Source organism: Microcaecilia unicolor, chromosome 14 (assembly GCF_901765095.1).
Source record: "Microcaecilia unicolor chromosome 14, aMicUni1.1, whole genome shotgun sequence".
NCBI classification, from domain to species: domain Eukaryota; kingdom Metazoa; phylum Chordata; class Amphibia; order Gymnophiona; family Siphonopidae; genus Microcaecilia; species Microcaecilia unicolor.
The window spans coordinates 8,724,382-8,747,712 of NC_044044.1; the positions used below are offsets into that span (position 1 = coordinate 8,724,382).

The 23,331-nt window shown below is 39.8% G+C and overlaps 1 protein-coding gene across 4 annotated transcripts in view; it reads left to right on the top strand.

Annotated features, from left to right (window-relative positions):
* The window catches only part of MINK1 (misshapen like kinase 1), a 302,641-nt gene that overhangs the window by 175,918 nt on the left and 103,392 nt on the right, over positions 1-23,331 (top strand). For 2 of the 4 annotated variants that reach the window (XM_030186952.1, XM_030186953.1), the window contains one exon: positions 11,557-11,724. The exons of the other annotated variants lie outside the window; for them this stretch is intronic. In XM_030186952.1, coding sequence (XP_030042812.1) covers positions 11,557-11,724 — 168 coding nt within the window. The remainder of the gene's footprint in view (positions 1-11,556; positions 11,725-23,331) is intronic. 4 annotated transcript variants of the gene reach the window in all.

Genomic DNA, 23,331 nt, shown 5'->3' on the forward strand with positions numbered 1-23,331 from the left:
ACCCCTTTGTTCATTACACAGTAAATAACATTTGCTTTAGACAGGCTACAACTGGTCTAAAGCAAACATTCCAATCACAGTAACGTTTGTGCATCGGGCCCTCAGTGAGTTAATGAAACAATTTGTACTTATCTCTGAAGTGTTCAAAGTGGTGGCCAGTGCTTGAAGGATTTTAATGGACGTCCGCACTTCTTTGCGCCAACATTCTGTCTCCTACTGTAGTGTTCACAGAAGTAGAAGACAGAACGTTTGCCTAAAGAAGTGCGGAGGTCCATTAAAGTCCCTGAAGCAGCGATGAGTTCAGGTTCTGTAACATAGTTTTTTCAGGAGCTTTTTAAAAAATTTATTTTCCAAGCTGAACAGCCCTAACTTATTATGAGAGTCATTCCAACCCCTTAATCATTTTGTTAACTCTTCTTTGTACCTTTCCTAATTCCACGATATCTTTTTTTTTTTTTTTTTTTTTTTGAGATGCAACAATCAGAACTGTATGTAGTACTCAAGGTGCTGTTGTACCATGGAGCATTATAATGTTTTATTACGTGTTCCTTTCCTAATAATTCCTAGTATTCTGTTTGCTTTTTTTTGGCCGCTGCTGCAGATTGAGTGGAAGATTTCAATGTAGCATTCACAGTGACAGCAAAATCCTTTCCTGGGTGACGTCTTCTAGATTGTTCTTCCCAGTGTGCATCACTTTACACTTGTCCACATTAAATTTCATCTGTCAATTGGAGACCCAGTTTTGTAATTGCTCCTGCAATTTCTCTCAGTCCTCATACAGTTAACAACATTGAATAATTTTAGCTTATCTACAGATTTGATCACCTCACTCATCATTTCTTTTCCAAATCATTTATAAATATATTAAAAAGCACAGGTACCAGTACAGATCCCTGTTTGAGAATCCCGCAAAACAGTTTGTTGATTTCAGTTGTTATAAACTATCTCAGCCAAGATTATTAGCTCTGAGCATTAATTTGATGGAGCTACTCCTCTGTTGTGTCTCTAGGTGGTACTTTTCACCTACGCTTCCCTTGCAAATGTACGGTGATTATTTCCTCTACAAGACATTTGTTCTATTATCCAGAACGTTTGAAGTTTGTGCTAGGTGCTAAAAGTTTGGAACTTCCCTTAATGAGTGATGGTGTGGGTTAGATCCTGGAGAGTAATAAAGGGTAATAAAGTGATCAGCTGTCCTGCTTTTTACAGAGTTTTTACAACTGATTAATATTAGGCCATGGATTTAGGTGTTAGAATAGGTTTATTAGTGACTGCTTATTCCCCGAGGTTGCCCCGTTCTGTGGATTTCTTAGTGTGGAAATATGACTTCGTTGTATTCAGAATTTGGTGTGGACCTGACTTTTGCTAAGACCTGTATTTGATGTTCCTTAGATTGTGTGATCTACTGAATTTTGTTGTAAGTTTGTAACTTTGTGTTCTTATAGACTGCCTTTGGCTATTTGGTCTAAGGCAGTATATAAAGAAATGCTGTTATTACTCCATTGTTCATGCTCCTCCAATTGAAAGAATTTGTCCATTTTACCCTACTCTTTCTTTTCTCTATCTTTTAACCAGTTCCCGATCCACAACAGGACATTGCCTCCTGTCCCATGGCATTAATTTTCTCAGGAATCTCATGAGGGATTTTGTCAAAAACTTTCTGAAAATCTAGATACACTACTTAAACTGGCTCAGTTTTATCCATATGTTTATTCACGTCTTCAAAACAAATGTAGCAGATTAGTGAGGCAAGACTTCGCTTGACTAAAACTATGTTGACTCCATCTCATTAAATCATGTTTGTCTATGTGTTCAGTAATTTTGTTCTTTACAATAGTTTCCACCATTTTGCCCAGCACTGATGTCAGGCTTGTTGGTTTGTAATTTCCCAGATCACCCCAGAACCCTGTTTTCAAATTAATATTATATTGGCCACTCTCCAGACTTCAGGTATTGTGGATAATTTTAACGAGAGGCTGTAGATTAATTTCATTTTTTGGTTCTTTCAGTACTCCAGGTTGTATACAATCTGGTCCAGATGATTTGTTGCTTTTTAGCTTGTTGATTTGGTTTTAACATCTTCCAGGTTCACTGAGATTTGTTTCTCTATACCATTTCTGGCATGGATATCACTCTTACATCCGCCTCAGTAAAGACTGATGCAAAGAATTCATTTAGTATCTCCAATATGGTCTTGTCCTCCCTGATTGCTCTTTTTACTCCTTGATGATCTAATTGGCCAACTTACTTCCTCACAGGATTTCTGCTTCTAGTGTACCTGAAAAGTTTTTATGATGAAGCTTCTTTTCTAATTCTCTTTTAGCCTTCCTTATCAATGCTTTTCATCTAGCTTGCCAACGCTCATGCTGCCTGTTTTCTTCATTCGGATCCGTTTCCATTTTTTGAAAGACATTCTTTTACCTCTAATAACATCTTTCACCTGACTTTTTAAATATGACTGATGTCTTTTGGCCTTCCTTCCATTTTTTTTAAATACACGTAGTACATCTGATATGGGCTTTCCCAAGATGGTATTTTTGAACAACGTACATAGTTTATTTAAACTCCTAACTTTTGCAGCTCGTCCTATTTTATATAAGCTAACCAGAGCTAAAGGTTGAGGCAGTGTACAAAATTCCTGTTGTTGTTTTGATCACTATTGCCAAGCATTTCCGACATTGTTAACCTCTTGCGCCAAGTCCCGTATTCCACTAAGGACTAGATATAAAATACCTTCTCCTCTCATCGGTTCCATGAAGCAGTCATTTATTTCATTTTGGAACTTTACCTCCCTAGCATTTGTAGACACAACATTTTTCCAATCAGTGTTTGAGTAATTGAAATCACCCTTTATGATGATGTTGCCAAATTTGTCAGCTTCCCTAAATTCTGTTAATATTTCATCATCGGTTCATTCTGGCCAAGCAGACAGTAGTATAGCCCTAGTAGTATTCCATTACAGACACGCACGCCAATGCTCCCATTCATGCACACAGTTTCTTTTCTATAAAAATTCTATGTTATAGTCTTTTGCTGAATTTTTTTTTTAAATTTCTTTATTAAGTTTTCAAAATTTACAAGATAATACTTATAAATCGGAAATACAGCAAAGTAATTACAGAGATAGCATTATTCATCAATACCCAAAAAGAAAATTTTTTTTATCTCCACAACTAATATTTGCTTTCTCTGAAAATAGTTAAAATAAACATAAAGGAAAGAAATGAATCGCTTTCTTAGACCACAATCAATGTAGGGAGAGGAGGCATCTAATTAAAGGAGAAACATAAAAGTAATACGTTAAAGTAAATGGCGTGGCTCGTATACCCCCAGCTTTATATATTATTTCTTAATACTCATCAATCACTGTCGGGACAGTTTCTTACTATCTATAAACGTTTTAAGCTGACCTGGTTCAAAAAAGATGTACTTATTTCCCAGGTATTTAATACAGCATTTGCATGGATAAGCCAATACAAAAGAAGCGCCCATTGCTTTAACCCTCCTCTCTGTAAGCAAGAAATGCTTTTCTACGATCTTGTGTGGATCTAACCACGTCTGGAAAGATCCAGATTTTTTGACCACAAAATTCTTTGAGTTCTTAAAGTAAAGTCTTAATAAAGCATTCATATCCTGCTCAAAAACAAATGACACCAAAAGCGTCCTTCGAATTGATACTTCTGATATAGATTCCTCCAACAGTGCTGACAGATCTTGTAAGTTCAGGTATCTGTGTCTTTTCTGTTGGATTTGCCTTAGATTGTTTAGATTCGGGTAAATAATAGATATTATTTATCGGTGGAATTGCAGATTGAGGATAAGACAAAACTTCCGTCAAATATTTTTTCAAGAAATCAATCGGGGCAATTCCAGGTGAAAAAGGAAAATTTAAACTCCGTAGATTCAAACCTCTATTATAGTTTTCAAGAGTTTCTTATTTTAAGGAAACCTTTATTTCATCTTTTATCAGAGTATCTGTTACTGGTTTCAGAGATGAGATTTCAGTTTTTTGGATAGACAAATCTGTTTTTACATCCTCATGAGCTAACGTTAAAGCATCTATTTTATTTACCAGCAAAGCCATATCCTGAGAGGTTTTTGTAGCCAGAGTCGTTAGTTGGATGGCTGACCAAATGGATTGTAGAGTTACCGCTTGGGGAACCGCAGGTTCCATGATTGTAACGTCTGCTTCCTGGGGCAGAGTACCTCCGTCTGAGGGCCTCCGGTCACCGACTTCCGGTTCCTTCGCATCCTCAATACTCGACCGCAGGATTGCAGGGCAAAGCGGGGGATTAAGGTCCGGTGGGGATAATGATGTCTCTACCCCTAATGGAGATGTCGCTCCTTCAACATATCCAAATGCGGGTCCCTCTCGCCGGTATTCGCTGGGGTGCTGGAGACATAACGTAGAAGCGTTTGCTGACCGGGGGCAGGTAACTGGGCTGGCGGTAGTAAACCCTTTACCACCCCTTCCTCTTTGTATGCGGCATGTAGAAAAGCAAAGTAGAGTTGAACAACAGAGTTTCAGCTCATGCAAACTGTGGAGTCTCCAGCTCGAGCCGCCATCTTGACTCCTCCCCCTCCCGCGTCCCTTTTGCTGAATTTGTATTGTTTTACTGAATGCCCTCTTTAACATATAGTACTCCCAATCCCCTTCCAATTTGATCCACCCTGTCGTTAAGCAATATAATTTATACCCTGGTATTATAGTGTCCCATTGGCTTTCCCTTTTCTACCATGTCTCTGAGATTCCTGTTAAATCTATCCTTCATTTAGTACTATATACTCTTAACTCTCCCATCTTATTTTTAGGCTTCTAGCATTTGTATACAGACATTTCCAAAATGTGTGTTGGTTTGTATCTACAAGCTGCTCAACAGTTGACAGAAAAAAATTGCGATCTTTACTCTGCTTGAGTGACATGATCATACTGTGTTGCATGACAGATTATACGTGCAGCACTGTTTTGCGTCATTTGTCGTTTTTTTCTTAAACAGTGCCCCTACATCTGGTATATACATCTGGCATATACAGCATTGCAGTAGTCTAATTGAGACATTACTAAGCTCTGAACCACATTGCAAAATGTATGTTTTGAAAAGTAAGATCTTAGCCTTTGTAGCTGCCATAATGAACAAAATACTTTTGACACAAGTGCTGTTTGAATTTCAAACGACAGATGTTGAGCAAGAGTTATTCCCAGAACTTTGATGTTATTTAATTGATATTCTTTTTGACTAATACAGAATTTATTGCTTAGAAGTGGTTTAAACGGGCTAGAAATTACCCCAAACTTCATTTTGTCTCTGTTTAACTTCAACTTAAAGGTTTTGGCCCAGGATTCCATTAAATCTAGTGCACATGGTATCATCCAGCACATTCAAGATGTCATCTATTAATGGAATACAGGTGGTTACATCATCTACATAGATGTAAGCCTTGAAACCACTCAATTCTAACATGTAATCCAATGGTGCCATCAGTATATTAAATAACAGTGGAGAAATGGGAGAACCTTGTGGAACTCCACATTCCAGGATCCATTCCAAGGACAGAGTACCTGACCTCTTTACTCTATAAGGTCTAGGTTCTCATAAATTAAGTGTAAGCATCAAAAGCAAGGAAGGAAAAAACCTCAAGAAGCTCCCAGCCATTAGCTGGTCTAGCAGGACTTCTTCATCATCGGCCCTAGACCCGCAAACCAAGCCAAGACCTCGCCAGAGATGCCCATGTGATTGAATAGATTCATGTTCATAACCAGAATCCCTTCTGCAATGTTGCTTACAAAATATGAGAAAAAACCAGGCAGAGAACTGGTCCTCGTGGCACACCACTGGTAATATCCTTATTTTCAGAGCGAATTCCATTTACTACTACCCTTTGTTGTCTCCCACTTGACCAGTTTGTAACCAAGTCACTTTAGGGCTTATACTGAAGGCTTTCGGTTTATTTATAACTTATCTAGCCCTTTCCCTTGATCCAACTTTCTGGTCATCCAGATTTGTCTATCAAGACCTACTTCTAGTAAAACCATGCTACCTTAGGTCTTGCACTATCCTTTGTTGTAGCAGATTATACTAGCCTCATTTTCCTTTTATTTACTTTCCTGAAATAAGGTTCGTTTCTCTTACAATATTTCCGGTTTGTTTTGTCCGCTTCTTTTCTATTTCGTGCAGTTGTTCCCATTCAGGAAACAACTTTTTGAGGTGTTTCCCTATCTTTACAAAGTTAATTTTTCTGAAGTCTAGGAGCTTCAGTTTTGAATGAACCCTTTTAACATGTGTCCTAACATTGACCACACCATCCAGTGAACATGGGTTGTCAGATGATCATCTACTATAACATCATTCCTAAGTACCAGGTCCAGTATGGCCCCCTCTTACATGGGTTCCATTACAAGTTGCTGGAACAGTTCTCCCATGTAACTCCAGCCTTACTTTAATGGTTAAATATCAGTTTGTCACTCAGGTAGTATAGCATGGCAGTAGAAGAGGGAGCTCAAAATGTCACCTGTGCGAGTATTAATCTTTCTCTGATTTTATTTATTTTAATTTCTTATGTACTGCCTACAAACCTGAAATCTATCGAAGCGGTGTACATTCAGTTTCAGTAGGCATTTTTCTGTCCCTGGAGAGCTCACAGTCTAGGTTTGTACTTGAGGCAATGGATAATAGAAGTCTCTCTGTATAAATGGTTTGCTATGGTAATGCTTCTATGTGTGCATGCTTTGTGACAAACAAGTTGATACCTGCCTCAGCTGATTGGTTAAAATTTTCACACTGCTGCTTAGAAAAAAAATGTTAACACATCAACTTGCTCGGTCCTAGGTAAATATTTCCCTCCACCACCTTCACAATATTTTTCAGTTATTTTTCAATTATTTCGTGATTGCCTCAGTGGTGCTTAAAACATTTTTTTTTAAATGTAACCTATTCCTGGGAAGTTTGTCTCCTGAATAATCAGTGAGGTGTCAGCTAATTATCTTATGCTGTCTGCAAAGGAAAGTGTATGTCTGGAGCTGTCAGTTGACATTTTACAGGAACTATGTGACTGCATGACATGCAACCAGCAAACTGAGGTGGATCTGAGCTTAGAGTTCTACAGCAGAAACACGCATGCATCTACATAGACCAAACAGAGGGAGTGCCAGAGCAGGAGACAAAAACACAAGCTTTCAACAGAGGGGTCATTTTTTCACAAGTTGATATTTTGCTACAGATATGATATTGGATACAGTATATTACTGCTGAACTTAGTCTCCTCCTTACAGGGCTTAGCAGTAATACCTTCACATACAATATAAATGACTCAGTAGAGCAGTTTTCTTCATTGCAATTCCCTTGAGCCAGTGGTGGACCCCCACATTTTTCACAGGTATGGCTCCCTGACTCTCTTTCTCAAAACATACCTTTCTTTAACTTGTCTAGATCCTTGCTGCTGATGGTATCTTCAGAACAACTGCTCGGTTTTCCTTCAGAGCTGTGTAACTCTCAATGAGTTTGAATTATGTAGCAAATATATTCACATGATATTGTGAGACTGTGCAAAGCGTGAAGAAATTTGGACACCATGTGGTTCAAGGTCACAGAGAGCCACATAGTTCTGGAAGAAGACAGAACTGTCCCAGAGGCAGTGCCTGTAACAAGATTCTGGGAAAGGTTGTGGGAGGCTTTAACAGACTGGCAGGGAGACCCAGCTTTGGCAGCTGACTGAAGGAGAGGCTGGAGGAGAGTTGAGATTAATTGGGATAGGGTTAGAGAAGACAGTTTTAGAGGAAATGTGGGTTGGGTGAGACAACATGGACAGAAAGAGAGAAGGTCTGAAGAATCAAACTTAATTTAATTTACACGTATTGCTTTGTGTGGGACCCCCTCCTTTATTGCCCAGGACTTTGAGCTCTATCCGCTTTATCCAGCACTGGTCCTAGCTTTCACATTGAAGCCTTTCTGCTAATGTGGCCCCAGCTTCAAAAATAGTGAATATCAATGCTCTAGAGTCTTAGGTATAGAACCACAACATAGCTGTTTCTATACATCATTGATGAGCCTATAGACACCTTCCATACAGAGCTTAGAAGTGATGCACCCAGGTACGATGTTAATACTGGCTTAGAAATGACTAATATCTCCTTTGGTATGTTGAACCTATGGGGTAAATTTTCAACTAGTGGAAGTTATATGCGTAATTTCAAACACGCACAAAGCAACCTAGATTTCAAACCTAGAATATTCAAATAAATTAAGTTTGAATGTCAGATTATGTGACTGCATATGCACACAAAAGTTTACCCATTTAAACTCCTAACTTTTTAAAAATTCATGTTGGGTGTATCAATTTCTACCTTGTCCCTGAAATGCCCCAGGATGCCTTTTTTTATGTTGTGGCAAAACTTATGCATGTTAGGCATGTAACAGTGACATTTTTTTGAAATATATTTATAAATTTAGCCCACATAAACTTCCATACTGAGCTTAGAAATGGCTAATACATCTTATATAATACTGACAACTCTATAGAATCCTCTGTACTGTTTTAAAACTGATTAATACCCCACTGAGCGCTGCTGTTGAACCTATATATCTTGCCTTGTCTTTTATGCCTTAAAATGTTGTTGTAAACATTATTGCCAAATATGTATGATTCTTACAGAGTTTAAAACTGAATCACATCTCATATTCGATGATTCCTGATATGAACTGCCATACTGAAACTCCGAAGTCTTCTATATGAGCCCTAACATTCAATGTAGGCTAAAAGTGTGAAACAACGTAATGTTTGAATTTCTAGCACTTCTATATCCGAGATATATTACTAGCATAGCTCCTACCTCCTCTTCACTGAAAAGCAGGCATATTAAGAGACTTGTATTCCTTAATGCCACACTTTTTTCCATTGCAGGGTTACCATAGAGTTCCACCCAACAGTAACCAGCAGATTTTCAGAGGGATTCTTCATAAATAAGCTGGAATCAACGCCCTACAGTTTTACCTTTGTTTCTAAAACAATTTCACAACTTTCTCGTGATCCTTATTGATAAAAGCAATGGAAGTCTTATCTTTTTCTCAGGACGTAACCCCCTCTAAAACCCTTTCCTCTGTAATTCAGGTTTGAGATTTTGGAACAGTCGGATCCGAGAAGCAGATGTCTTTCTGCCTCTCTCTTGATTCTGTGTTTTTGGCCACTGCTTTCTTCTAAGTTGACCAGACTTGTATTGTGGGCTGTTAATGACAAACCCTCTGGCATGAGTACTCAAATTGGCATTGTCATCCAGTAGAAATAATCAAAGTTCAAGTGATGGCACTTAGTCACTTAAGAGTAAATTCAGTATAGGTTACTAAAAGTTAGGCACCAAAAATAGATGTTAGCTAATATTCTGTAATAGTAGAGTTGTGCGCCAAATCTGTTAGAAAACTAGGGTAAATCCACAGTTACGCACAAAATTTTAGGTGCAACCACATACACTATGTCTGTAGCTGGCATAAATGATGGCGCAGTTGGGTGCATAAATGCAACTATTCTATAAAGTACATGCAAGAATAGTCGGAACGCCCCTGACGTACCCCACCACATTAATGCCCCCTTTGCATTTGCATATGACGGAAGTTAGGTGCACTGTTTATAGAATAGGGCAATAAGTCTTTTGCATGCCAGTGGCAAATTAGCACCAATTGATGCTTGTTAATGTCAATTTGGTTCAGTTAATTATATCATACATATAACAGACTCTATTATAACTGCACATCTAACTTTGGGTGCCGTTTATAGAATTTGGGGATTGGTTTCTTCAAATGATCCCCAATATTAAAATAAATCACTATTCAGTTTTGCAGAAGGGTATGGCCAATGTAGTATGGTCTTACATCACGTTTAAAGTGACGACCAAGACTTCAAATGTAGTCTATGCAAAATAAATCACAAAATGTTAAAACTAATTATGTGGTGGTTTTCATTTTAGATTTAAATCCTTTTATTGAGAACTTTCAAAATAAATACTAAAATAACACTGAAACAGTTACTGCAGTACAGAAATTACCAAACCAGAAAGAAAACAATAAAGGCACCAGCTGTCATACATAGCCCCAAAAACCCATCCTTCCCCCCCACCCTACAGAACCTAATTCTTGAAGGTGGAACAGCCATTCCTAAGGAATAAAATAAACTTACTAAAAATTAAATATTGAATGTCTAAAAGGGCTGCTTTCACCTGCAGGGAGACTGGTTTCTGATATTTCCTTGCCAGTAACGAACCAGAAAATTGTTGTAAAAAAAAAAAAAAAACAGAGATAAAAAGGGGAAAGAAACCATCTCAGGCCACTCTTTCCTATTACAGTTATAAACAGTTAAGCATTAAACTACGAGCTCTATAAGGAAGGGATTGTATGAAGGGATCCCAGACTAATAAAAATTGTTTTTAGTTTAAGGGACAGACTTGCTCAATTTTTTTACATCAACATTAAATGATGCATTCTGTTATGTTAACTCCAGTATGGCGAAGGATCCCCAGTTGTTCGTACATTAAGGATAACTTTTTTACCAAGATACTTTTCGTTTTAGTATTTAGCTCTTGCCTTTCCAGTGGTAGTTCAAGACAAGTTACATTCAGGTACACTAGGTCTTTCTGTGTCCCTGAAAGATCCCAATCTAACTTTGTACCTGAAGCAGTGGAGGGTTACGTGACTTGCCCACAACTATAAAGAATGTCAATGGGATTTGAATCCTGGTCTTTCTGGTTTTCCGCCTGTTGCTCTAACCACTACACTACTCCACTCCACTCATGCATTTTAGGACTGCTTGTTTAGAAAGCAGTGTGAGGAGAGTGGACAGTGTGTATGCTTAGAGGAGCATTCCTGATTATGTACTGTTCCTGAACGGCAATGCTAAGGAGCTGTACAGAGAACAATTTCTTGGTCTTGTCTGTATGTAGACTTAATGAGGATGTTATGGGATGTTCCTGGCATTATATTGTAGATGAACTCCAAATAGTAGGAGATTAACAGGAAAATATTGTGTGTTAGGTGGTTGTCCTGGCCTTGACTGTACAGATACCCCAGATGGTGGCATTGAGAAGAAGCAGAAGAATAACAGGAGAGTATTGATGGGTAATAGAAGAATAACAAGAGCATATTGGTTGTTACGTAGTTTCCTGGTCTTGGGTAGTACACGGACCTCAGGATCGTAGTGCATGGGAGGAGAAGGGAGAGTAACAGGAGATTATTGGTTGTTCTAGCATTTTCCTAACCTTGCACTGGTCACAGACTCCAAGTAGTGGTGCTGAGGGACATTTGGAGAGTAACAGGTAGCCAAGATATCTGTACTGGCATCATTTCCTGCCTCAAGCTCATGTAAAATATTCTCTTGAATCTCTTGTAGCATAGCTTTAAGCCTGCTGTCTCTGTAGTGCTGCTCCTTCCAGGAAACAAATTCATCTTTGAAAGAGCTTTCCTTGAGCTGTTTAAGTCAGGAGAGATGCATCTCCTGAATGTTCCCTTGTAGCTCCATTTGGGATCACTATGAAAACCTGGTTTAGTGCTAATGACTTCATTGTTACCGCTATAGGTAGAGGAGCGCTCAAGGATGAATAAACAAAACTCACCCCTTGCCAAAACCAAGATGGGTTCCACCGTATCAGACCCCTCGCTGCAGTCCACTTTCCTCAACTCTTCTCCAGCCTCCCAGACACCCCCCATGCAACGCCCCGTGGAGCCACAGGAGGGGCAGCATAAGGTAAGAGGGCATCATACAGTGCCTATGAAGTTAAGCGGGACTTGGCCTCTGTCTGTTGTAAAATGAAAACAGTACTTCTCTCACGTGTACTGTTCAGTTGAAGCTCCTTTGCATTGCCTCTTGAAAGAAGAGTAAGGCATGGGCAGAGTTGTGTATAATGATGCTGTTCCATTGCTCTCTAGCTTTGCTTTTATTTGATAAACCACTAAATTACCATCAAAGAGGTGTGCAGTAGTGAAAACAAAACAGAAGTGCAGAAAAAGAACTGCAATTCATAGAGGAAAGTTGGAAAGGAGGAGCTAGGAAGAGAGGAGGGGGGACTAGTCAGAAAGGTAAATGTCTATCAGGCTGTACATATAACACTGGAACCGTCCATACCAGAAAACAAAAGTACATCACCATACAGTTGGCCCATATATCAGTTAAAAAAATAGGTTTTTAGGGCTTTCTTCAATTCCACATAAGAGTGGAGCCGTTGCAAGTTAAAGAGAAATACATTCCATAGCATCGGTCCAGTGTCCGAAAATGCAGATTTATGGAAAGTCTGTAGAACTGCCCTCAAGGATGAATGCTGAAGACTGTGAAGAGCTTCCCATCTCTTTCAGGGTCTCTTCCTTTTAGCTTTACTGTGTTTCTTGAATTAAGCTTTACCAGCCAGCCCAGAGCTTCATCCACCACCTTTAAATTACCCTATTGGAACTTCCTTCCAGTTATTATATCTGCAGGAAAATGGACCATGTTTTTGTTCCAATTTCTTGTAAAAATCTGTTGTATTCAGGTCACAAAGTACAGCAGGGTGACCTACCTAAGGGTTAAAAGTAATGGTGCATTCACATTGGTAATGTCTGTATAAGAAAATGCACAAAAAGTGAAATGAGGTCATGAACAATGCAGTGCCTTTGAAAGGCCTTCACACTCTTTTTCTTACATTTTTCATATTCTGCTGCCTAAAAATTATTTTCAGTTTACAAGCAAGGATAGCAAGTCATCACAGTATGAGTGATATCACCAACAGAGCTTGCCTAGAAATCTTCTCCAGCTTAGTAATTACTATAAGCCTTTGAGCTGCTTCACTGAGCATATACACCACTTCCCACTTGCTGTTTTTTCTCAGGGCCCACCTGAGCCTTCATGTTTCTGTTGAACTGGTTGGTTGCATGTCAGAATTCTTGTCTGTTAAAATGACTGACTCTTTGTAAGTTTTTCTTGCTTATTCTATTGCTGTTTTGTGGTTTTATAGGTTTTTTACTGTTTGATCCATTATTTTTTGTGTTCAGCCCAATGTAGGTCTTCATTAAGGACTTTGGACTCCTGGGCAGGGCATTTTCTGTGAAAATTAAGTTGTTTGATTTCACATTGGCCATGTTTTCTGGATAGTATGTCCCAGAAAAAGTCCACAGTGGTTTAAAGAAACTGTCTTATTTCTGAGTAAGGCACTCGCCTCTCTGTTTTCTATCTCCTCCATGTTTGATCATATCTCACCTTTCTTTGTAAAGAATACCACACTAGGATTGGTTGATTCAGTTATGGAATTTACCAACCATAGCTCTCTGGAGGTTATTTCCCACACTGCTGGAAAAATGCTGTTATCCGCCTGCTATTTGAGAAACCTTCCCTGAACTCAACTGATCCTGCAAATTATCGACCCAATTCTAACACCCATTTATATCCAAAGTTGTAGAGAAGGTTGTTCTGTTTGCACCCTTGATTTTTTTTTGGTTTTCATAAGCACCACAGCATTAAAATTTGTCTTCTTTCACTCATGAATGAAGCGAAACAACATCTAGATGCCAATAAATGTTTCTGGTTTCTTTAGATATTTCCTCAGCTTTTGAACTTGTTGATCATGATGTCCTATTAACCTGATTTACAGAGATCGGAATTGGTAGCAACATTCATACTCGGTTGAAGTCCATTTTTTGCTGGGACTGTTTCTTACTTATCTGATTCAATTGACCTCAGTCAGAGTGCCACAGGGCTCCGGTGTTCGGTGATTTTTGTTTATATTTTCCTTAGTCCCTTGGCTACACTAATCAAATCACTAGGAATGATGTTCAGATTCTATATTGTGCTGATGCCATATCCCCTGTCACTTTTGTTTAAATTTTTTGATTTATCATATTTCAAATACAAACCAAAAAAAAAATCTTCTACAGTAAAACCAAATGAAAAAAATATACATAGGAAAAGAAAAAATATTTAAATTCAAGTCCACAAAATTGAGGTTCCAATACACACTCCTATGTGACAAGAGAAGGAAAAATACTAGACTTAGTCCTTAGTGGTGCTCATGATCTAGTGCAGGGGGTAACGATACGAGGGCCGCTTGATAACAGTGATCATAATATGATCGGTTTTGATATTGGCATTGAAGGAAGTGAAACTAGGAAATCAAGTACGCTAGCGTTTAACTATAGAAAAGGTGATTACGACAAAATGAGAAAAATGGTAAAAAAAAGACTGAAAGGAGCAGCTCGCAGAGTAAAAAACTTGCATCAGGCGTGGATGCTGTTTAAAAACACCATCCTGGAGGTTCAGGACAAATATATTCCACGTATTAGAAAAAAGGGAAAAAAGACTAAACGTCAGCCGGCGTGGCTAAACAGTAAGATAAAGGAAATCATTAGAGCCAAAAAACAATCCTTCAGAAAGTGGAGAAGAGAACCAACTGAAAGTAACAGGATAGATCATAAGGAATGCCAAGCCAAATGCAAAGCGGAGATAAGGAGGGCAAAAAAGGACTTTGAGAAGAAATTAGCGTTGGAAGCAAAAATACATAGTAAAAATTTTTTTAGATACATTAAAAGCAGGAAACCGGCCAAAGAGTCGGTTGGGCCGCTGGACGAAAATGGTGTTAAAGGGGCGATCAAGGAGGACAAAGCCGTAGCGGAGAAATTAAATGAATTCTTTGCTTCGGTCTTCACCGAGGAGGATTTGGGGGGGACACCGGTGCCGGAAAGAATATTTGAAGCGGGGGAGTCGGAGAAACTAAACAAATTCTCTGTAACCTTGGAGGATGTAATGGGTCAGTTCAGCAAGCTGAAGAGTAGTAAATCACCGGGACCTGATGGTATTCATCCCAGAGTATTAATAGAACTAAAAAATGAACTTGCGGAGCTACTGTTAGAAATATGCAATCTGTCCCTAAAATCGAGTGTAGTACCGGAAGACTGGAGGGTAGCCAATGTTACTCCGATTTTTAAGAAGGGTTCCAGAGGAGATCCGGGAAATTATAGACCGGTGAGTCTGACGTCGGTGCCGGGCAAGATGGTGGAGGCTATTATTAAGAATAAAATTGCAGAGCATATACAAAAACATGGACTGATGAGACAAAGTCAGCACGGATTTAGTGAAGGGAAGTCTTGCCTCACCAATCTAATGCATTTTTTTGAGGGGGTAAGCAAACATGTGGACAATGGGGAGCCGGTTGATATTGTATATCTGGATTTTCAGAAGGCGTTTGACAAAGTGCCGCAAGAAAGACTCCTGAAGAAATTGCTGAGTCATGGAATCGGAGGTAGGGTATTATTATGGATTAAGAACTGGTTGAAAGATAGGAAGCAGAGAGTAGGATTGCGTGGCCAGTATTCTCAGTGGAGGAGGGTAGTTAGTGGGGTCCCGCAGGGGTCTGTGCTGGGTCCGTTGCTTTTTAATGTATTTATAAATGACCTAGAGATGGGAATAACTAGTGAGGTAATTAAATTCGCCGATGACACAAAATTATTCAGGGTCGTCAAGTCGCAGGAGGAATGTGAACGATTACAGGAGGACCTTGCGAGACTGGGAGAATGGGCGTGCAAGTGGCAGATGAAGTTCAATGTTGACAAGTGCAAAGTGATGCATGTGGGTAAGAGGAACCCGAATTATAGCTACGTCTTGCAAGGTTCCGCGTTAGGAGTTACGGATCAAGAAAGGGATCTGGGTGTCGTCGTCGATGATACGCTGAAACCTTCTGCTCAGTGTGCTGCTGCGGCTAGGAAAGCGAATAGAATGTTGGGTGTTATTAGGAAGGGTATGGAGTCCAGGTGTGCGGATGTTATAATGCCGTTGTATCGCTCCATGGTGCGACCGCACCTGGAGTATTGTGTTCAGTACTGGTCTCCGTATCTCAAAAAAGATATAGTAGAATTGGAAAAGGTACAGCGAAGGGCGACGAAAATGATAGTGGGGATGGGACGACTTTCCTATGAAGAGAGGCTGAGAAGGCTAGGGCTTTTCAGCTTGGAGAAGAGACGGCTGAGGGGAGATATGATAGAAGTGTATAAAATAATGAGTGGAATGGATCGGGTGGATGTGAAGCGACTGTTCACGCTATCCAAAAATACTAGGACTAGAGGGCATGAGTTGAAGCTACAGTGTGGTAAATTTAAAACGAATCGGAGAAAATTTTTCTTCACCCAACGTGTAATTAGACTCTGGAATTCGTTGCCGGAGAACGTGGTACGGGCGGTTAGCTTGACGGAGTTTAAAAAGGGGTTAGATAGATTCCTAAAGGACAAGTCCATAGACCGCTATTAAATGGACTTGGAAAAATTCCGCATTTTTAGGTATAACTTGTCTGGAATGTTTTTACGTTTGGGGAGCGTGCCAGGTGCCCTTGACCTGGATTGGCCACTGTCGGTGACAGGATGCTGGGCTAGATGGACCTTTGGTCTTTCCCAGTATGGCACTACTTATGTACTTATGTACTTATATGTTATCTTTTGATAATCATATTAGCTTGCTAGGTAAAAAAAAAAAAATTGGGGAAAATTAAGAGAACTTAGCAGAATTAGAAATTATTTTATATCTAGCCATGTGACATTGGGAGTTCATTTTCTAGTGATCAGTTAATTCGACTGGTCAAATCTTTTGCAATCCCCACTGAACTTCTTGTATGGTAATTGTGGAATATAAATGCACAATTTATGTAAGAAGAAAATCATAGGGAATAAAAACCACGATCTTCAAAGAGCTACCAAAACCTAATGCCCCCTTACAATGAAACTCCTTCTGAAAAGGACCGAGACATTCCCCTGGTTACTAAAAACAGGTGAGAAGGCTCCCAAAATACATATTTCTCTGAGCGATAATTTTATAATACGTTGGCAAGAAAACTTAAGATGAAAGGATGCTCCCAGCTAAAGAACCACAGGGCACAGCAACGAAAACTGTCTTCTCTGCTTCTGAATTTCATGGGATATATCAGGAAAAATAAAAATCTTTTGTCCTGTAAACAATTTATGTTTCTAAAATATATTTTCAACAAGTGATCCCTTTCAGAACTATTATCCAAAGTTGTTAGCAAAGTTTGCATATAACTGACCACTTGTTCGAAAATTATCCATTAATAAATCTAATGAATCTGCAAATATCTTACATTTAGAACAGATTTTTTTTCCTGGAAGACAATAAACCTGAACAAATCTTTCAAATAAAATAAAACAAATAAAATAAATCTTCAGATAACATTAATACTTTCATCAAATACTTTTTAAACATATCTTTGGCTGAAGTTTTTGATTCTTTAGAAAAGTTCAGCAGTCTCAAGTTGGTGCTCCTAATCATATCTGTACTTTCCAGTGTAAAGCGAATTAAGTTATATCAGAAACTGATGTAGATTGAACATATTGCATCTGTGTGTGGAGGAGTAGCCTAGTGGTTAGTGCAGTGGACTTTGATCCTGATCCTAGGGAACTGAGTTAGATTCCCACTGCAGCTCCTTGTGACTCTGGGCAAGTCACTTAACCCTCCATTGCCCCTGGTACAAAATAAGTACCTGAATATATGTAAACCGCTTTGAATGTTAGCTGCAAAAAAAAAAAAAAAACTCAGAAAGGCGGTATATCAAGTCCCATTTCCCTTTCCCTAATAAATCTTATCTCCGTTTCTAACCAAAGATTTTAATTCAACAAAGTTCTCCTCTTGAAACTTTAGCTTCCAAAGTTTTCACTTGGGGCTTTAAATCCTGAACTACAGGAAGAAGAGTCTCGGCCAAGAATGCAATTTCAAGCCAAATTGTGTCCAAAGAAATATCAGCGAGCCTATCAGAAAATATCCCAGATAGATTTGAAATTGTCTGTTCAGCTTCTTTACCTCATATATGATCTCCATCTTCTGTTCCGAGAGTAGTTTGATCTGGGTTCCTCTATAGTAGGAACACTCTGTCTCCTTCTGCACCTACTTGTTGTCCCCGAGTGTCTCCAATTGAGTGAGACTACAGCTTCTCCTGATCTCTCTCTTATCTGTATGACAGCTCCTGGACTCTCCACTACTACTACTTACTACTACTTAACATTTTTAGAGCGCTACTAGGGTTACGCAGCGCTGTACAAATTAACAATTAAGGACGGTCCCTGCTCAGAAGAGCTTACAATCTAAAGGACGAAATGTCAAGTTGGGGTAGTTAAGATTTCCTGAGAAGAGGTGTAGTGATTAGGTGCCGAAGGCGACATTGAAGAGGTGGGCATTGATTTGAAGATGGGTAGGGAGGGGGCACGGCGTATGGGCTCAGGGAGTTTGTTCCAGGCATGGGGTGAGGCGAGACAAGGGGCGGAGCCTGGAGTTGGAGGTGGTGGAGAAGGTTACTGAAAGGAGGGATTTGTCTTGAGAGCGGAGGTTACGGGTAGGGACGTAAGGGGAGATGAGGGTAGAGAGGTAAGGAGGGGCCGCAGATCGAGTGCATTTGTAGGTGAGTAAGAGAAGCTTGAACTGTATGCAGTATCTGATTGGGAGCCAGTGAAGTGACTTGAGGAGAGGGGTGATATGAGTATATCGGTTAAGGCGGAAGATAAGACGTGCGGCAGAGTTCTGGATGGACTGAAGGGGGGATAGATGGCTACGTGGGAGGCCGGTCAGGAGTAGGTTGCAGTAGTCAAGGCGAGAGGTAATGAGAGAGTGGATGAGAGTTCGGGTGGTGTGCTCGGAGAGGAAGGGGCGAATTTTGCTAATGTTATAGAGGAAGAAGCGACAGGTCTTGGCTATCTGCTGGATGTGCGCAGAAAAGGAGAGGGAGGAGTCGAAGATGACACCGAGGTTGCGGGCAGATGAGACGGGGACGATGAGGGTGTTATCAACTGAGATAGAGAGTGAAGGGAGAGGGGAAGTGGGTTTGGGTGGGAAAACAATAAGTTCAGTCTTAGACATATTCAGTTTCAGGTGGCGGTTGGAAATCCAGGCAGCAATGTCTGATAAGCAGGCCGAGATTTTGGCCTGGGTTTCCGTAGTGATTTCTGGTGTGGAGAGATAAAGCTGGGTGTCGTCAGCATAAAGATGATAGTGGAAACCATGAGAAGAGATCAGGGAGCCACAACTGAACTCCAATCACTGAGGAAAGGAGAAGTTGATGCTTATAGCTGCAATAGCGAAGGCCTCAAATTTGGGCTCAGTGAGACTTCCGACCTATCGGAACATTCCAGCTTCCCTCCATTTGGGCACAGTCCGGGCAGGATACACTCTGGATCCATCTATAGATGCTGCCTTTCATGGATGTCAAAGACATCTATGGGGCCAGGTTGAGGCATGGCAGGGGCACTGGAGAGTCTACCTATCTGAACAGCCTTTTGCTTCCCCATGCAGGTAGGAAAAACACCATCAAACAGTATAGTAAAGGCGAGTGTTCCATGGAGGTAGATAATGTGTCTGTCATATTGGAACCACTCCTCTCACTCAATCTTAATTCACTTAACTATTGCCTTTTCTAGATCTCCTGTTAGCTCTCCTTGCATCGGATGATAATCCACCCATAGAAATGCCTGGTTGACAGGCCACTCCAGCGATATCTCCTCTTTTAAGCCAGCAAATATCACTCACTTCCTCACTTAGGATTCTGGGTGTAATAATCAACACAGAACTTTCTTTTGAGCCCCAGATTGCTTAGATAGTCATTCAGAATTTGCCTTTCCCAAATTCATTCTGTACAGTCTTTTCTGACCAGAGATACCATCCACATCTTGACAAATGTTCTCATCATCTTTTGTCTTGACTATTGAAATTCTATGCACTGGAGTCCATCAGTCTGCCTTTAAAAGATTTGCATCTAATTCAGAATACCACCATTAGACTCATCATAATGCTAGAATGTACAATTATGTCACCCCTCTGCTTGTTCTTTCTCACTGATTTCCGGTTTGTCATAGAGTAAAATTCAAGATCCTTGTCATTGCAATTAAGGTTACAAGAGTGAGCCTCCCCTTCTGTCTTTCCATTCTCCTAATTCTCCAGAGAACTCCTTGTCTGCTTCGTTCCAACTGTGACACTTTTGATCATTCATGTTCAGTTGGCACAATACTGTTTTTTTTTTTTTTAATTGTTTTTAACATTCTTTTCCATCTATTGTGGAACCCCCTACCCAACTATCTCAGGCTAAATTATTTTCTGCCCAAATTCAAGACAGGTTTAAAAACTTAATTTCTTTGAGTGAGCATTTGATGACTAGCTCAGTTGGCTCTTGCACTATGGGTGGGGCTGGCATTGCATTATTTCTCCACACTGTTTTACATTATTTCTCATATATTTTATTGCAAATGGTTTTGACAGGGTTGGGTTTTTTTTTTGTTGTAGTATATCAAATCTCAGAAATATAAGCATACATACCCAGTACAACAGGACTGTATTCACAACAGATACCCTAATTGATGCCTGTAATGCCTGGGGCCCAATCATGATCCATTTCATTGTAAATTGTGTTCAGAAATGTCTGAGAAGCTTTTGTGGTCATGCATTGCAGGCCAAATGAATTTTTGGCACCGAAACTCTGGTCATGGTCACTCTCACTCTATTCCCCATGCCTTTATCGATAGCATCCTTTGAGGGGCAGATCATGAGAAGATTCCGTGAGTAGATGAAGCACTTCTTTGCTCAATGTGTTGCTGCAGATTTGACATCATCTATAACGAGAGAGATCAACTTGGTCCTTTAGACTCGAACACTGCCTGCTGGGGATTCTTTAGGGTTGATGTTGGCTTCACAATCATTGATCTCCAGTGTGTCAGAGGAGGAAGCTTTGCCAAGGCATCAGAGATTCTTGGTATCTTGACACTCGCATCTAAGGCCTGATGCCAATGTTAATAGGTTAGAACAGGCAAAGTCCCCAGACTTCTCCACTGGAGTATTTTTCAGGGTCTGACTTTGAGCACTGCCAGGATTCTGATTATGAGTCAGATGTAGTAAGAACGTAAGAATAGCCATACTGGGTCAGACCAATGGTCCATCTAGTCCAGAATTCTGCTTCCAACAGTGGCCAATCCAGGTCACAAATACCCAAATTTTAACTTGATTGGTTTGTTTGCTTGTCTTTTAGTTTTATCTTGTTTTGTGTGTTGTCCTGTCTTTATGATGGTGTTCTTTTCCATCTTTTATCAAATTATTTTACATCACCTTGCTATTTGTTTTGCATTTGAAAAGCAGTATATTAAAACTAAATAAACCATACCATTAGATTGTGAGGATTCTTTGCAGCAGCGAGCACAGGGAGGTTTGTAAAAACTGAGAGGAAGATTGATGGTACAAAGTGCAAGCAGATCCTAGAAGAAAATCTATTTCAGTCTGCATAGACCTGAATCCGGGAGAATATTCACTTTTCAGGAGGATAGTGATCCTAAGCACAAAGGAAAAACAACAACTGAATGGCTGTGCAAGAAGAAAGCGAATTTCTTTGAGTAGCTCACACCTGAATCCAATAAGAAAATCTGTGGCAAGACCTGAAAACTGCTGTCCACAGACAATCCTTAGACAACTTGAAAAATCTTGAGCTATTTTGCTAAGAATTGTCAAAAAATGCATTTTTCAAAGCTGATATTCATTCACCATGGCTATTATTGATGCAATGGGCTTCCACCAAACTGTTAATTTTTATTTATTTATTTATGGCATTTGTACCCTGCATTATCTCAAACAAGTTGGGGTTCAATGTGGCTTACATCAAACTTTTAAAGCAAATTACAATAAGAGAACTATAACGAAAATACAAAACAATAGTAGGTAAAAACATCCAAGTAGTTAGATGACTTTTTTTGAAATAAATTAACTGAAAGAATAGCAATCTCCAACAGTGGCAAGGAATTCACTAAATAAGAATGCTTTCAACAACTTACAAAATCTTAAGCACTCAGTAACATATCTGAGTGACTTTGATAGGGAACTGCATTTCCTAGTAGCTGGGTATGTGAAGCTTGCATCATGAATAGATCTGTAATGAAGATTTGTACAACATGGAAAATGGAGGAGAAGATAGTCTCTTGATTTCGGATGAGCATTACTTAAAGGTAATTCTAACAAGTATTGCATGTAGGAGTCTTTTTACCAAGCTATGAGAAAAAGGACCCTGTGCACGAATTAGAAAAGAAAGATGGAAGTCCAAAAGACAGCCGGCGTGGTTGAAAAGTGAGGTGAAGGAAGCTATTAGGGCTAAAAGAAACACCTTCAGAAAATGGAAGAAGGAACCGTCTGAAAATAACAAGAAGCAGCATAAGGAGTGTCAAAGCAAATGCAATGAGCAGATAAAGAAGGCAAAGAGGGATTACGAAAAAAAGATAGCCTTAGAGGCAAAAAAACATAGCAAAAAATTTTTTCGGTATATTAAAAGCAGGAAGCCGGCAAAAGAATCGGTTGGGCCGCTGGATGACAGAGGGGTAAAAGGGGCGATCAAGGAAGATAAAGATGTAACGGAGAGATTGAATGAATTCTTTGCTTCGGTCTTCACCGAAGAAGATTTGGGTAGGTTACTGGTGTTGGAAATGGCATTTCAAGCGGACGAGTCTGAGAAACTTACTGACTTCACGGTAAACCTGGAGGACGTAATGGGGTAGTTCAGCAAACTGAAGAGTAGCAAATCTCCTGGACCGGATGGTATTCATCCTAGAATACTGATAGAACTGAAAAATGAGCTTGCGGAGCTACTGTTAGTGATATGCAATGTATCCTTAAAATCGAGCGTGGTACCGGAAGATTGGAGGGTGGCCAATGTAACGCCAATTTTTTAAAAAGGTTCCAGGGGAGATCCGGGAAATTATAGACCGGTGAGTCTGACGTCGGTGCCGGGGAAAATGGTAGAGGCTGTTATCAAAAACAAAATTACAGAGCACATCCAAGGACATGGATTACTGAGACCCAAGTCAGCATGGCTTTTGTGTGGGGAAATCTTGCCTGACCAATTTACTTCAATTCTTTGAAGGAGTAAACACACATGTGGACAAAGGGGAGCCGGTTGATATCGTGTATCTGGATTTTCAAAAGGTGTTTGACAAGATACCTCATGAAAGGCTACAGAGGAAATTGGAGGGCCATGAGATAGGAGGAAATGTACTATTGTGGATTAAAAACTGGTTGAAGGATAGGAAACAGAGAGTGGGGTTAAATGGGCAGTATTCACAATGGAGAAGGGTAGTTAGTGGGGTTCCTCAGGGGTTTGTGCTAGGACCTCTGCTTTTTAATATATTTATAAATGATTTAGAGATGGGAGTAACTAGCGAGGTAATTAAATTTGCTGATGACACAAAGTTATTCAAAGTCGTTAACTCGCGACAGGATTGTGAAAAATTACAGAAGGACCTTACGAGACTGGGCGGCTAAATGGCAGATGATGCAAGTGCAAGGTGATGCATGTGGGGAAAAAAGAACCCAAATTAT